Raw genomic sequence first — 15,861 nt, 5'->3', positions numbered from 1 at the left:
GGTGGTTGCAGTTTATTGGGTACTGGCTGCTTGGCTAGTGCAGGACTTGCTCTAGTCCTCAGTACGGCTCCAGGGCCACCACCACTGCTGCAGCTCCATCTGTGGCAGCTTTGCAGGGGCACAGGGGATGAGCAGGGCAGGCCTACTCGAGATGTGCCCACCCCTGCCCCCAGGACCCTGGGTGCCCGCAGCCAGGAGCTGCTCCAGGATGGGGCTGCCAGCGCTCCAAGCCAGCCAGAAAATGGTAATGCCCATTCCCGGTGTGCTGAAGCAGAGCCAGTAGTCAGGCACTGCCTTCTGCTCCAGAGCAAAAGCTCCTGAAAGCCCCCACAGGAGCCAGCCAGGGCACCACGGGTCTGCCCTGCCACTGGGGCTTTTCTTGACCCCCAGCCTCTCACAGCAGTTGGCAGCCATGGGGCAGGACCTGCCTGGAGCTGCTTGAAGCATGGCTGAGGGAAGGGAGGGGGCCGTGGCTCTTGGTGGCCAGCAGCAGCAGCCGGCAAGGTGCCCGGTGCATCCTGGCCAGGCACAGGGATCATCGCGTGGGAAAAACAGGTAGCTCAGAGTCGAGCAGGGCCCGGACGGAGGAAGTGTTATTGCTGCCTGGCACAGTGGCTCCTTCCAGCTGTGGTTGTATGTGGTGGGGGAGGGACAAGCGGTCGGTCCCTGCGGGACAGACTCTCTGGAGGCTGGAGAGCCCTGAGGTGCTGTATGTCGTGGAGCAGCCTCTGAGGCACCTTCAGCCTGCCGCGGGGGTGAGAGATGGCTGGAGGGGCCAGATGCCCTGGCAGCCCCAGCCACATGCTGCTGCCCAGCCTGCAGCCGTGCCCAGGCACCCTGCCCTGCCTTGCTGGCAGCGTGGCCACTGCTCTGTCCCAGAGGACCAAACCTCCAGGGCCAGGATCTAGGGTGGTGCCTGCTCAAATTTCCTGCTGCTGTACACCTGGTCCTTGTTCATGCAGCTCAGCAGGATCCAGTCCCAGAGGAAGGAGCCCTGGAAGGTGAGAGAGGGAGGTCAGTGCTGGGAGTGCGCAGCTGGGCCGAGCCCCCGGCACCAATACTCACCATTCCCAGCGAGGTCAGAGCCACGGCCAGGTTGATGACAGTGGGGATCAGGCTAAACTTCCCTGCCTGGCAGAAAGGATGGGATCAGCAATCGCTGCCCAGCCCAGGTTGCCTCCTGCCTGGGCCTGCATTCACTCTGGGTTGGGCACAAGGAATGAGACTGAGCAGAGACCTCCCTCTGCCCAAGCCACAGTGTGGACAACCTACCCAAGCAGCAGCGCACACTATGAGGTCTTGCATTTCCTTCCAGCACACTTTGCACACTTTGCCAAAGGTTCTAATTTGAGGCACCTGGGATTCCCCCATTCCTCTGCAAGGCTGAGCAGAAGAGGCCTGGCTGTGTTCATCCCAGCTCTGAGGCAGCAGTGGAGAAGAGCTGCTTTTCCAGGACGGTCCTAGTACCACGGCAGCATATTATGCACATATGCACCCCAGTAGCACATGGACCATGCAAAATCCTACCTGGCCCTGCACGATGACATCAATATGGATCCCACAGGCCTTGATCAACACTCGTGTGTGGGTCCCTTTCCATTTGTAATACTTCGCAGACCTCCTGGGGAGAAAGGTAGAAGGGCCCAGTGATGGGGACCAGCCACAGCAGGACCAGGGAGGGCAGGAGGAGGATGCAGGACTGCAAGTGCCACTGCCTGGGACAGAGCCATCACCTGCAGCTGTAGCCAGGGGAAGCTGAAGTGGTCTTGGGATCGGGGCGGTGGAAGGAGTAGTGGGGGTTGCAGTCGGTTTCAGGCAGGCCCAGGTTACAGTTCCAGTTGATGACCACCCCACCCTGCAGCAGAAACCAGCAGGCCTAGCACAGCAGCAGCACACCATGGACACAGTGAGCCCAGGGCACAGCACTACTGTGCACACAGCTTGGCCATGGGCATGATAAGCCAGCAAGCAAGCAGGGCATTTCCCCCCACTCAGGCGTTAGCACAGCTGTCATCCTCATCACCCGCTGGGAAAGGCCGGAATGCCACCATACTGGGGCACACGGCCCTGCCAGGGAAGCCAGCAGCACTGCTTGCAAGGCTGCTTACCCAGGGGAGCTCTGCCCCAGCAGTGGGCTTTCCAGCTGATTGGGAGCATGGCTAGGCATCAGGGAGCATTCCCAGATGCAGAGTGGGGGGCCTCTAGGGTCTGGAGGGTGCTGGGGCAGAGCAGGGGATGCAGAACCTGGAGGGAGGATGGAACAGTGCTGAGTTCCTTCCCTGGATGGGAATTATCTACTCCCAAGAGGGCAGCAGAGGCAGCAGGGCTGGATGGGGCTGGAGACCAAATGCTGGGTGCACTGCCCTCCCCTGGCAATGTCATGGTATTTCCCAAAGTGTGTGAATGTGTCCCAACCACTGGGCGAGCAAACCTGCCAGTCCTGGCAGTGATACAGGCACACCTGCAGTCTATGCTTTGCTGCCAGCTGGCCTCCTGCTCTCCAGCCTCTGCACAGGGGCCTCGTAAGAGAGACCCTGGGCCTGGGAGCCTTGCAGGACTCTGCATGCGCAAGGTGGGCAGAAAGGACTGCTCAGGGGCTGCAGTGGATGTGCTGTGCTCCGAGCTGTTGAGGCTGGCTAAGCTGCCACTGCCCTCAGCCCATCCCAGCTAGCCCCCGCAGCATACTGGCAGGGCAGCAGGGCCAGGGACCTGCCTCCAGCTGCCTCTGAGTCTCAACAGTGCCAGTGTGTGAGTGATGATCCCGTGGAGCCAAGCACTAGAGCAGGTGCTGAAGGAACGCCCTGTGCCCAGCCAGCAAGACCTTGGGCCCTCTGGGAGGACCATCCTCCCAGGACATGACACCTTCTCTGCCAGCTCCCTTAAGTTCTCTCCCGCCTGCTCCATGAAGATGGGGCAGCAAAGGGCAGAGGTGGTGTTGAAGGTGCAGCTTTTCAAGTAACTGCTCTCAGCAGCTTGAATGTTGCCCCTGGGGAGACAAAGCCAGAGCCATGGCATAGAGCAGCACACCAATACGCCTCAATTTTCTTCCTAATATCGTGAAGCACCCAAACGAAACATTAAACCCCAGCTCTGCTCATTGGTATCCATGCCATCACTGACGGTCCCAGCTGATGAACGGTGAAGGGATTTCCTAGGAGAACTACATACCAGACGTGGATGTATGCAGGCACTCAGAAATGCACATGACTGACTAGGGGATGGCCTGCACAGCAGGAGGGTGGAGAGCAGGAAGAGGAGGAACCCTGGGGTAGTTACCTGGCGAGATGCTGGCATTTTCAAAGGGATTCTTGTTCCCAAAGACTTCAACCGCTCCCTTTGCAAGGCGGGTTGACCATCCTCATCATCACCACCTTCCTCAGTGGAGGCAGGGGCAAGCAAGAGTGAAGGATAGATGGGTGGAGTAAGGGTTGAGAACTCCGTATCACAGAGACAGCAGCTGAGCACCAAAAAAAAGTCCTGTCCCAGCAGGTTGAGAGAGGTGATTACTGCCCTCTCCTCAGCACTGGTGAGGCCACATCTGGAGTGCTGTGTGTGGGTGTGGTCTCACCAGTACAAGAAAGACATGGACCTACTGGAGCAAGTCCAGCAATAATGATGAAGGGACTAGAAGCATCTCTCATGCAAGGAGAGGCTGAGAGAAATGGGACTGTTAAGTCTGGAGAAGAGAAGGCTCATGGGCATCTTATCAATGTGTACAAATACCTGATGGGTAAGAGTAAAGAAGATGGAGCCAGGCTCTTCTCAGTGGTGCCCCGTGATCATATGAGAGGCAATGGGCATAAACTGAAATACAGTAATTGTGTCTGAACTTAAGAACAAACATTTTTTTTACAGTGAGGGTGATCAAACACTGCACCAGGTTGCCCAGAGAGGTTAGAGAGTCTCTCTCCTTGGAGATACCAAAAACCTGAGTTGGCTTGGCCTAGAGCAACCTGTTGTAGGTGACCCCGCTTTAATCAGCTGTTGAACTAGGCAATCTCCAGAGGTGCTTCCAACCTCCGTCATTCTGGGAGCAACTTAGGAACAGGGATCCCCTGTGAAAAGCCGGCATCTCCTCCAGCTGCCAAATGGCACTGCTCCTGCACAGCTCCACTCCTGCCTCTCCATCCTTCAGGCTTGTCCACGTATTTCAACCACATCTCCCTGCTGTCAGTGAACACTCATTCCTCTGGTACCTAATTGTAACAGGAAATGGCTGTGCTATCCACCATTGCACTTTCAGGAAGGCATCTGGCTGCACTCCACACACACACTCAGACAACACACATGCAAGTGCAGGGCCAGGGTGGCCCCCTTCTCCCCACTATGCCAAAGACCTGACTACAAAGCACTGCTGCTGCAGCAAGGCTGTCCTGGTCCCAGCAGCAGGGCCTGACCTGCACTCAGCTGCTTAGCATCACCTATATTGCTCTCCACTTTGTTCTATACCCTGTACACACATGGCAGCCTGGGTACCCACTGGTCTACTTGCTCCATCCCTAGGCCCCACATTGATCTCTTCCACATGGACGTTCTTGGAGAAGCCGAAGCAGGGGAAGTGGATGTTCCTCTTGATAAGGATGGGGAACTGTGGTGCCATCTTCGCCAGGGACTCACTGTGGAGAGACCTAAGCACTATGGCTTCGGGAGCAAAATGGTCCCTGTGCCATGGCACCGCCTCCCTAGGCCATGGCCTGTTGCTGAAGGGGCCAAACCTCTCAAGAGCACCCTCAGAGGTGTCCCGCCCAGAGCATCCCCTGGTGTCCAACGGGACCTCGAAGATGGGCCAGCCTTTTGGTGCCTGTTCCATCCTAGCAGAGGACTCTCCTCCCCAGTGCCACGACCCATCTTTGGGGCCCGTACCCGACACTCACTTCCTCTGCTGGACACCAAGCCAGCATTTCAGAGCTCTTCTCGGTGCCGCCAGCACTGGGCACGCAGCGCCCTGTCTTCTGCCCTGTGAACATGAACACACAACGCTGAACTTCCTGGCAAATGGGATCCTGCCCAGTGCGCAGTGCTGCACAGATCACTTGTCCCTGCACATGCCCAGCTCTCTGTGGCCCAACATGTCCATGTCGCCAGGGGTGCAGTCATGGTCGCAGCTGCATACAGCACTGCAAACTTTTAGCCCCTGCAGGGTCAAGGGGGACATGATGAGAACAGGACATGCACCTGGTAGTCCTATGCTGTGGCTGCAGAGGGGACAGGGCACCCCATGTGCTTCCCCATCTCTGCATAGGTGCCAGCCCTTGCAAGCTGCCTGGGGTAAGCAGCCGTTAAGTGTGCCTGCGGTGGCCCTACTCTAGCATGGCTTTCCTTGGTGTGTCCTCCGGAGTAGACAGTCAACCCTCTTCTCCATTTCCTTGCATGGGAACTGAGCCAGGGGCAGCTGTGCTCACTAGGATTCCCCACATCTCTGCATCCGCCAGCAAGCTCCGCTCAGTCTCCACACATCTCCCCTCCCGTGATCCCTCACTCAGCAGCCCGCAAACAGTGCCCAAGTCAAGGCAGGCAGGGGGATCCCTGCCACAAACTGGTAGCAGCAGAGGAGAGCTACAGGCACCAACATCACGTGAATGTCAGAGCCTCCCCTGACCTGATCTGAGAGTGCCCTCTCCCGCCCTGAACATCCAAAACCACAGAGGCCTGACGCTGCTTGTCAGGGCAGGCAGAGCATGGCGCACCTGCCTGGCTAAGGCCACAGGGCCCTGCCCGGTGCGACGTGCCAAGCTCCGCTGAGCCTGCCGCACAGCACTGCAAAGGTGACCTAACATGCAGTCCCAGTGTGTCTGGGATGCAGCCATGGTTGCCTCATCGGGAGCCAAGGACAGTGCTGGGCCTGGAGGAGGGAACACAGGAGTCCCCATGCAGGCAGCGGGGACCACCACACAGGACAGCTTCCTTTGCTGGGTCCATCTGGATGAAGGAGCAGTTGGGAAGCCCTTGCAGAAAGTCTGCTGCTCATCTACTGCTCCAAGAGGCCACCCAAAGCAAGCAAGACAAGAGAAGAGAAGGGAGAAAGGCAGGTCAGAGCCTCACCTCGGCTGTGCGGGTTGGGGGCGAATAACCATAAATACTGGAATTTTTCCAAAGGAGAGGGAAGTTGCTACACAACAGAGGGCCAAGTTGCCTCCTCGGGAACGCCCAAAAGGATTGTACCTGCCAACTCTCTCTCTCTCATCATGTAGACGATTGGGACAAGCATTGGAGTGGTCCTTCTCGAGATTTCCATTGGGTCGGTCTCTTTGTAAGTATTTATGAATAAACTGCTTGCTGGTGAAGTGTGTGTGTGTGTGTGTGTGTGCGTTAGTGCTGCCTTGCCAAAGCGGACACTTGGCCCCCGGGAACCAGAGTGGAACAGGTGCTCCCTAGCACCATCTGTGGGCACCAGCACATGGGGCTAGGAGACACAGGGCACTGCTGCTGTTTGAGGTATTTGAGGGCAGCAGGCAGGATGGGAAGGGCTCTGCTCGGCTACTTTGTTCACCAGGCACGTGTCATCCATCTCCTGCAGCTCTGGAAGTCCCTGGGATCTGGCACTGCAATGCTCCAGCTGCGCCTTCTCTTTCCTATCCCTCTGCTCCACTTCCAGTCACGCTTCCAGGAGATCATGGTATGGGGCAATATGTGGGCAAGGAGGTAATCTCAGAGCCACCAAAGGCAGGCAGAGTGGACAGACAGCTAAGAGAGAGCTGCCACACTCGCCTTGCCCTGTACAGCAACACATGCCCACGGTCTCTGCGGTATCTCCCGCAGCCTGCGGGCATGGCCCCTCTGTCACCTTGTCCCAAGCAGCTTCTGGAGAGCATAGGCTCCAGCATAGCTGCTTTGTGGCACAGGAGAGGGTGGAGGTGGTGTGTGGAGAGTCGTGCCAGGGCAAGCACCAACACCCTGCTCTCTCTGGCTGCCAGCAGAACCTGCTAATCTGGGCTTTGCACAGCTCAGGAAAGGTGAAAGCATCCCAAAGGCAGGGATGGGATGAGGCCAGCGTCAGGTCCTCAGTGCCACAGAGGAGCCGCGGCAGCCACCTGCAAATAGCCCTTGCCAAGCTGCTCTGCACAGGCAAGCAGAGCGCCCCAGCAGGGCAGTCTCAGGAGAGCCAGCCTCCCTGGCCTGGGATTTGCACCTCACGGCTACCTTGCCCGTGCAGGGCAGGCCTTTGCGGTTGGCAGAAAGCACAGGCAGAGCTCTGCCACCCACTTCCTTCAGCAGCCAAGCATTACCCATCTCCTGCAGACGTAGAAATCCCTGGGATCCAGCATTGCCAAGCTGCAGTCGTGCTATCCACAGGTGTGCAGGCCACGTGGGAAAAATGGGACAAGGCTCAGGGACAGCACCCCTGCAGGGGTCCCAGTCGGGGGCGTACAAGAAAAGTGGCCCTTAGAGCAGGATGTGAAGGGACTGGAGCAATGGGACAGGGCACGGGGAGATCACCATCAGGGTAGGACAGAGACACTGCGCCCCCCGCCTCTTGCAGCACTATGGCTTTAGCTGAAATCGCCTTCCCCCTCTCCCGGCAGAGGCAAGAGAAGCTGCCCTGGCAACTTGTGGGGCTGCACAGGGGCTGTGTGCGGAGCAGGGATAAACCGTGCGGCAGCGATGCCCCACCGGGAGGCAGCAGCTCCCAGCCCCGCACTCGCCTGACCAAGTAAAGCAGGACGAGGAGCTGCAGCGCACGGTGCCTGGTGCCGAGGTGCCCGTTCCTCACCACCATCACCTGTGGGGTGGAGTAGCTGCACAGCGCCCACAGGCAATCCCGGGCACCCACTGCTGGTGTGATCAGCATGGCACAGCACGGCATGGCACGGCACGGCATGGCACGGCACGGCATGGCACAGCTCGGGGAACCACTGGAGCGATAAGGACTGACCCCCCACCCCCACCCCACCACCACCGACGCCCCACAGCTGCCACACAGCCCCAGCCCAGCACGGACGCAACCCCTGCTGTGCCATGGGGACCACGGTGAGGGACGGGCATGGTCAGCACAGACGCAAGTGGAGAAGTCTGGAGCTGGCACTCACAGCACAGCACCACGGGTGGGGCAGCAGGCAGAGGAAAGAGGCTGCAGGCGAGGGATGGGGGCTGCAGGCAGGGGACGGGGGCTGCAGATGAGGGACAGGGCTTGGAGGCGAGGGAAGGGACTGGCAGGCAAGGCACAGGGCTGCCAGCAGGGGACAGACAGAGGCTGCAGGAAGGGTTGGGGAGCAGAGGTAGGACATCTGGTTGCCAGGTTCGAGGAGAGGAGAAAGGGGCGATGCAGGCTACAGGACCAAGAAAGTAGTGGGTGAGCTGTGTGTCGAGCTCCTGTTCACCAAATGTTGCAGGGGAACTGGAGTGATGCAGTGAAACTGGTGGCAGAATGGGTTAAAGCAGGGAAAAGGTAGCTCTTCCTTGTCTGGTGGCCCTGAACTGCAGAGAGTTGCTCCACAGGAGGTGGCGGAGGTACCAGCAGGGTTCAGACAGAGTGGAGACATGCATGGCAGAGAGACGCCAGCGGGAACTCGTCAGAGCCATACCCTAGCAGCCCAACTGCAAGATGCGGGGTGCCAGCCTGGGATTGGGTCCAGGTGTGCGGGTTTTGAGGGCTCTCTGCAGAGAGCAGCTTCTCCTCCTACTCTTGCCACTGATGAAGCCTTTGGGCTGGACAGCAGTATGAGCATGCCAAAGTGTGATGCTGCTGGAGCGGGGAGTGTGGGGAAGGTGGTGGTGACAGAGGTGTTCTCCTGCCTGCAGCCTCTGCTTAGCCCACTGTCACCTCACGTGGCAGCCTTGGCTTGCCTTGGCTTCCAAGAGTGGGACAGAGAGCGCTGCTGGAGCCAGAGGGTGTGCGGCAGTATGGCAGGCACTGGGGCTGCAAGGTGGGAAACGCCCTGCGGAGGGTCTGGGCTCTGGGAAGAGCCTCGTGTCGCATGCGTGCCTGTGGGGAAAGAGTCTCGGGAGCACACTCTGCCAGGCAAGGTAGGGGATCCTGGCATTGCCTGCAGGGCTCTGGGTGGAGTGTGTTGCTCACAGTCATTGCAGGCAATTGTGTGCCTGAACGTGCTGTGGGGCCAGCCCTGGCCTTGCTGTGCTGGCGAGGAGAGGCAGGAATGCCGAGACACAGCCCTGGGCCACAGCAAGAGGAACAGATGTGGTCTACTGGAGAGAAACACCTGTGCACCCAAAGGCACCCAAGGGATCCACTTCTCAACTCCAGTGCCTTGACTCAATGCTCAGGAGACATCAACTCAGCATGCTTTGCGGTAGCGCTGCGGTACAGAGCAACCCGGCAAGCCCTGCAAGCCAAATGAATCCACCCAAATGGATCAGGCCTGATGACGTTTTGATCAAATTACCCAAAGCCATTTCAATAGCAACACACATTTTTCTTGCTATCAGCAAAACGTACTCTGTGGCATTTTGAAAGGGAGTGGGTTTTCAAAGAGCTAAGATCTTAAGTTTTCTGTGGGTCCAGAAATAAGTTTTTAAAATCTTGAGTTTTACGTGTTGGGAAAAAACTGAACAATGAGGTTCACAGAGATTGTCACTGTAGAGACAGAAAAAGTCCAACTGTGAAGCCTCAAAAAAAAAAAAAAAAAAAAAAAGAAAAAAAAAGAAAAAAAAAAGATTCCCAGACCACTCTTAGACAAACTTAGAAGCTATCACATCAAGAGTATTACAAAGTTGAAAGAGCTGTTATTTGTAAACCTACAGGTCTTTGAACTAAAGGCATAGCCTATTAGTATGTATTATTAACATAACTGAAAAAAGAAAAACAAAATCACAACAATGATTTTGGACAGTTTCAGAGGCCATTTTTAAACCAGAGTTAATGATTTCTGCTCTCCTGTTACATAGGGCTCAATAAAACTATAAAGATTTGACAGGTTAAGAGAATAAACATTGCCATGAAGTGAGCTATCCCCAGCTTAGCTATAAACATTCAATATTTCCTCTGAGAAAGGATAAAGTAAACTAAAAATAATACGAAACAAACAGGAATGGAGAATTTTTAAGATTTTTGATAATTTTGATCTTTTAACTTACTTTTTCCAGAGATACTATGTAACTCAATGTACTCATTCTCCAAGTCGTCAAGAATTTGAATTTGTCATAATCACTTATAGAAAACTGAGCTGTTTTCACAAACCAAGGTATACACTGACTCTTCCACGCTATTCATCTTTCTACTCCTGTGGTCAAGTACCTTGCAGTGATTATCGCTTATTTGTTCAAGCGGTGAGGAAATATTAACTATCACAAGTTCTCAGCAGAGACTGGACAATAATTATCAACAGATGGCTGGCAGTACAGTTTGGGGAGAGAGAAAGAAAGTGCCCTTCCTTCCAAAACATCCCCCACTGAGAAGTCCTCAGCAACTCAATGGTCACAGTTTTGGTTAAAATCAGATTTATGTTAACCACCTGTTTTCTCCCCACATTTTTCTTTAATATTTGCTTATTTAATTATGATGAGGAAGCACAAACCCTGTACATCCCATCTATCTTATAATGATGACATTCATATCTGGAAAAAAACAACAACTTTGGTAATTTACACTCTTATTAAAATAATACTAGTATTGGGTCATTAGAAAGGATCCAGTTCAAGAAGTTCAACTGAATACAAACAAGGAAATTCAAAAAAACAGTGTGCTCCTCCTAGTTTATTTACAAAAGCCTTAGCAACGGCCAACACAGAAGAGGCTTGCTTTAGTAGCAGGGGCTGTGCCCAAGGGGCCGCTGACAGAGCACAGCCTGGGCAAAAGGCAGCGGTGCTTCCTACGTGCTCCCAACACCGCCCGAGCACCACGGAAGGACAACGCAATCCGGGCTGCTCAAGCTGGCAGTGCCGGCTCGCAGCTGGCTGGGGCCCAGAAAGAAACTTCCCAGGAGCCTCCCGATTTCCACACTGCATATGCTTAAAACCCCAAACACACGGTTCGTACAGCCGTGCAGAAAGCGCTTCCTGTGCACGACCTCCACAGTGCAGTTTTCCGACGTCTGAGACATTTTTTTTAGGGTCCCTGCAGAGCACCTGCCCCTCTTTTCTTCTCCCAGGCAGTGACTCCACAGACTGACCGCAGTGCTGCTTGCTGTTTCACTGCAAGCCAGCCAGCTTCAGCGGCCAGCTCCCTCCCGCGCCCTGAACGGCCGGACGGCACCTCAGCGAGACGGGGCGGGCCAGGCTCGCCGAGCCCATGCCAGGCCTGCTCCGCGCAGCTCGCCAGGGCTTCAGCCCGCCCCGCCAAAGCGCAGCAAGGACGGAGCTCGCACGCTGCGCCTCGGCCCCCGACGGCTCCCCGCAGCCCGTCCGGCCTCCAGGCAGGAAGACTCGCACGGCCCAAGGAGCCCGGCACGCGCCTCAAGGCCGGCCAGGGCTCCTCGGGGGCGCAGCCGGCTCCCAGCTCCCTCGCAGCCGGAGGGCTACCTGGAGAGGCGGCCAAGACGGCGGCGCCGGTCCGCAACTGCCCCCGTGACGGCGCCGCTTCGGGAGCAGCAGCCGCTTCCCGCGCAGCGCCGCCGCCCCACGACAGGCCAGGCCGCGCCGGGCCGGGTCGGGTCGGGCCGCGCCGGGCGCCGCCGCGCAGGCGCGTGCGCGTGCGCGGCAGCCGGGGCGGGGGCGGGGCCTGCCCGGGAAGGTGCCGCGAGGGGCGTGGCCAGCGCAGCCGCCGTGCTGCGGGGCAGAGGTCGAGGAAGAGAGCGACCATTGGCTGCGGTGCCGCTCTCTGATTGGTGCTCTCCCTGGGGAGGCGGGGCTGGCAGGCTTCCCGCTCGCGGGAGGTGGGGGCAGCGCGCGGGGCTGCTTCGGCCGCGGCGGGATGGTGCTGCGGGGCGGCGCGGAGCCGGGCGGCGGCGGCGGCGGCTGGGGGGGGCAGTGAGCACTGGGGCCAGGCGGCAGCGGGAGGTGGGGGTGGGGGGGGGGGGTGGGTCGCGGCGGGGACTGGGCGGCGGCTGGCGGCGCGGCGTCCTGCAGGGACGATGGCTCCTCGCTGTCCTCCCTCAAGCGCCTGGAGCGCTCGCAGCGCACGGAGCGGCTGGACACACTGTTCGGCTTCGAGCGGCCCACGGAGCGTGGCGAGCGCACGGGCTGGCTCATCAACATGCACCCGGTAGGACTGGGCCGGGGGGGGATGTCACCGGCGGGGGGTGTCACCCACAGGCACCTGGTAGGACTAGGGGGGACAACGATGGGGGGGGTCACCGACATGCACCTTGTAGAACGGGGGGCGAATGTCACCGACGAGAGGGGGAGATGTCTCCGACAGGCACCTGGTAGGACCTGGGCGGGACGGGGGGGAGATGTCTCCGACAGGCACCCGGTAGGACCTGGGTGTGAGGGGAGGTGTCACCAATAGACACCCAGTAGGACTGGGGCAGGGGAGGTGTCACTGACAGGCACCCGGTAGGACTGGGGTGGGAGGGGGCGGGGGGGGGGTCGTGTGTCGTAACAGGCCATGTGCATGTGCAGACGGAGGTGCTGGGCGAGGACCGGCGGCTGGTGAGCGCTGTGGACTACTTCATCCCGGAGGATGGGACCTGCTTCGAGGTGCATCCCGTTCCTCCAGCGCAGCGCTGGTGCCCGGGCTGGGCGTCCTGCCTGCCCCCACCGGTTTGGCTGTTCTGGGCCCCAGACATCACCCACAAGGCAGCAGCGCTGTCTGCCCTACGCTGGGTCCACCTGGGACCCTTGGGGGCCAAGGTGGGTGCTGCAGAGATGCAGGGATGTGTATGTGGCGCACAAATGCCAGCAACGCGCAGCAAGGGCAGCGCGGTGCCCGTTGCTTCCGTTGGGAACCGTTGGGTTGGTTTCTCACCTTGGCTGCGGGGTCGCGCAATGTTCACCGGTTTTGATTTCTCCTGGGTGGCCCTGCCCTATAAGCCGTATTTCTACATCGCTACCCAGAAGGCGAGTATGGACTTGGAAGCTGCGCACTGGCAAGCGGGGTCTTGAGTAAACTAGTGGCCGAGGTCCCAGAGACAAGGGCAGGTTTGACTTGAAGGGTCCCCCAGTCAGCTGAGAGGCCTTGTGACCGACCATCTTCTTGGGTTGGTAGGAGAAAAATACAGCTCCAGTGCTTCTGTTGGTGGTTTTGTCAGAGCTGTTAGAGAAGACCTGAGATGGGAAGCAGCTGTATCAGTATGGTGGCTGCACTAAGGTTTCTTAGAGGGAGGTTGGTTTGTTATGTGATGAATTATCCCTTCAAGGAGCTGTCATATTTTTCCTGTTCTTTTTTTGTCCTAAAATTGATCTCTGGAGCCTATTTCACTTCTTCTAAGCCCAAACAGGGGTAAATTTCCCCTCTCATCTCGTCTTGATCCTGCTCGTGCTGCAAAACTGGGTTTGTTCTGACGGTGCTGTGAATTGACGATCAAAGAGAGCCCCAGTGTGAAGGAACAGATTTCCAGACGGCCAGGATTTCAGGACAGCCTCGTGTCCTCCCCTCACAATTGAGGACACTAGTGCCAGAACCTCTTGTGAGCTTGTCTTCTCCTCTGGAGAAGTGTCTGGCTTTGTTGCTCATTCTCCAGTTTCTTTGCAGGGCTGTGAACGAGAAGTGTCATCCTTCCTCTCCAGGAAGTTTCAAGGGAACATTTCAAAGCTGGGAACTGTCCCCAAAGAAGATTTGGATCTGGTCAGTATTCCTCTGCCTGCTGTACTATTGAATAACTAATCTTTCTTTCTTTCTTTCTTTCGAGCTCAAGTGGAGTAGAAAGGGGCTAAGCAGTAAAGGGAAGCAGTATGCTTACCTTTAATCTTCAAGCACTGTTTGCATTGCATGTCATGAATAGGCTAATTATTGCTTATTGATAGTAATTGCTTATTATAGTAATAGTAAATAAAATATATGTTCTGCTCCAGCACATAGTCTTTTTCACAGGATGCTCAAGAAACTTCCTGAGCTAGAAATGGCTGGCGATTAAGAGTGTTGTGGCAGAGGGGGATAGTATACATTTACTCTTTCTTGGGTGTGTACTGGTGATTGCGCTTGGAAACAGACAACAAGACAAGATGGCCCTTGGTGTGAACTGGCATAGCTCACATGTACTTCGCTGTCTTACGTGCTTGCTAGCATCTCTTCTCACTCCTAGTCTTTCCATCCAATTACTACCTCTTCTTTGGCCAGTTCTTCCACGTGTGCCAGTATAATTTGCCTTCCCAACGCTTTCTTACTGTTAGCAGTCTTCCCCTTTCCCTCATTACTCTTTTCCACCCTTAGCTGGCACTGTCTTGTTGCTTTGTAGCCAAATCACTTGGTGGGTCTTAAGCAGAACTACATTAAGTTATCCTTCCACGTGGTGGATGACTTGGTGAAGGTGCAGAAAGAGATCTCTCCTGCTGTGAGGAAAAACAGAGAGCGAGACCAGGCGAGCGATGTCTATACGTCTATGCTGTCAAGGAAAGAGGTCTCCTTAGGATGGTTGGCCCATGGGCTTCTTAGGATTCCCCTAGTCACACAGACTAAAAAGTACAAATGAGAATTCCAATTTTCTCTTTGGTTTCCTACACCTGATGTCTGATTTCAGTTGAACCATTTCAAAGGAAGAGGAATCTAGTGAAGTGAGCACTTCCTGCCCAACTGAGAGGTGTACATTATTTGTTCCAGGTGATTCCTGGGGTGCCCAACGATTCTTAAACTCATTGTTATGCTTTATAAATCCAATGCCATAAGAAACCTCTCTTATAAAGGCATAGAGGTAATAAGTGCTTTTTGCCTGCGCAATGTTTCCTCACGTGCTGTCAATCCTGATGACTCTCTTTCTCGAAGGGGGTTGTTGCATTAAAGAGAAGCTTTTGTTATTCCGTTCTCTCCTGTTAATGAATTTTGCTGTTTGGTTATCAGTGGGTACCACTGTTGCTACCTTGTCTCCTACAGTCAAGCCTGCTGGGTCTGAGATGTGCATAAACCTACTTAGGTAAATTAGTTGTTAATCTAATGAGAACTGCTCGTTAAATCATACTCTAAAGCTGATTTGAGTTTAATGTATTTGGTCATATTCAGGATCCGGTTGTTCTCGCCTTTGACATTGAAACTACCAAACTCCCTTTGAAGTTTCCTGATGCAGAGACAGACCGGATCATGATGATCTCCTACATGGTTGATGGGCAGGTAATGGAACAACAGTTCTTTTCTTCATGCTTTGGAGCAAAATGCTAGACAGCAAACGAGCATGTCACCTTTGGCGGTCTGGTCCCTGGCTTGCTTTGTTGCTAGTTGCTTGGTCTATATGTAATGGCTGTGGAAATAAAATTGAAGTCTAGTCTGAATGATGCATAAGGATTTCCTCGTTTTGTATGTTGGAGAACCCAGCTAAGGCTACTGGTGCCCCTTTGAGGGGCAGTAGTAATTTGGAGAGTATAGTCCTTAAGTTGTCTCCCTTTTGGCACCCTTAGTTGATTGTAAGCAATTGTTCAGAAGGTGACCTCCAAAGAGCCGTTCCCACTTGACAAAAGCTCTAGCTATCAAGCTGTGCAAGGATTATCGCATCGATGGAAGACTATTTCATCCTTTAGGCAGTGTGTTCCGGTTGTTCAGGAACCTGTCCCTGGTGTAGCAGGGATCTGAGTCCTCAGTAACTCTTCCTTTGTCAACTCTCTAGGGCTATCTGATCACAAACAAGGAGATTGTCTGTGAGGATATTGAGGACTTTGAATTTACTTCAAAGCCGGAGTATGAGGGTCCATCCTGTGTCTAATGAACCAGATGAGGTAAGTAGGTTCTACTTGGGAAATCAGGCTGCTTTTTATCTGCCTTGGTCTCTTGTAGGCCAAAGAGAGCTTATCACCCAATAGAGTGTATCTTTGGGGAGCACAGTGGACAGTCACGGTGCTGGTGATGCTTTCATTTCATGGTGTGATGATGAGGCAGATCGG

General features: G+C 55.5%; 1 protein-coding gene across 1 annotated transcript; it reads right to left on the bottom strand.

Annotated features, from left to right (window-relative positions):
- Positions 1-718: 718 nt before the first annotated feature.
- LOC134154759 (P2X purinoceptor 2-like) lies at positions 719-7,804 on the bottom strand. The gene is made up of 9 exons (XM_062601429.1): positions 7,640-7,804; positions 4,864-4,946; positions 4,534-4,616; positions 2,863-2,984; positions 1,734-1,855; positions 1,673-1,699; positions 1,528-1,621; positions 1,066-1,131; positions 719-994 (listed from the first exon to the last, which is right to left on the bottom strand). The coding sequence occupies exons 1-9, from the start codon at positions 7,802-7,804 to the stop codon at positions 905-907; spliced, it is 852 nt and encodes a 283-aa protein (XP_062457413.1). The 3' UTR covers positions 719-904.
- Between the last annotated feature and the right edge of the window lie 8,057 nt (positions 7,805-15,861).

This window comes from Rhea pennata, unplaced genomic scaffold (genome assembly GCF_028389875.1).
Source record: "Rhea pennata isolate bPtePen1 unplaced genomic scaffold, bPtePen1.pri scaffold_40, whole genome shotgun sequence".
NCBI classification, from domain to species: domain Eukaryota; kingdom Metazoa; phylum Chordata; class Aves; order Rheiformes; family Rheidae; genus Rhea; species Rhea pennata.
The sequence above is the reverse complement of the archived record's forward strand: the minus strand, read 5'-3'. Positions and strand labels throughout refer to the sequence as shown.

What these genes read in the sequence shown, in the direction of transcription:
- LOC134154759 (XM_062601429.1), bottom strand. Translation starts at nt 7,804, where the DNA reads ATGCCGTGCTGTGCCATGCTGATCACACCAGCAGTGGGTGCCCGGGAT. An exon ending in TAAGGGAGCTGGCAGAGAAG is followed by an intron (nt 1,856 to 2,862) that starts GTGTCATGTCCT and finishes TTTCTGCTGCAG; the next exon opens with GGTGGGGTGGTCATCAACTG. An exon ending in ATGTCATCGTGCAGGGCCAG is followed by an intron (nt 1,132 to 1,527) that starts GTAGGATTTTGC and finishes CCTTTCTGCCAG; the next exon opens with GCAGGGAAGTTTAGCCTGAT.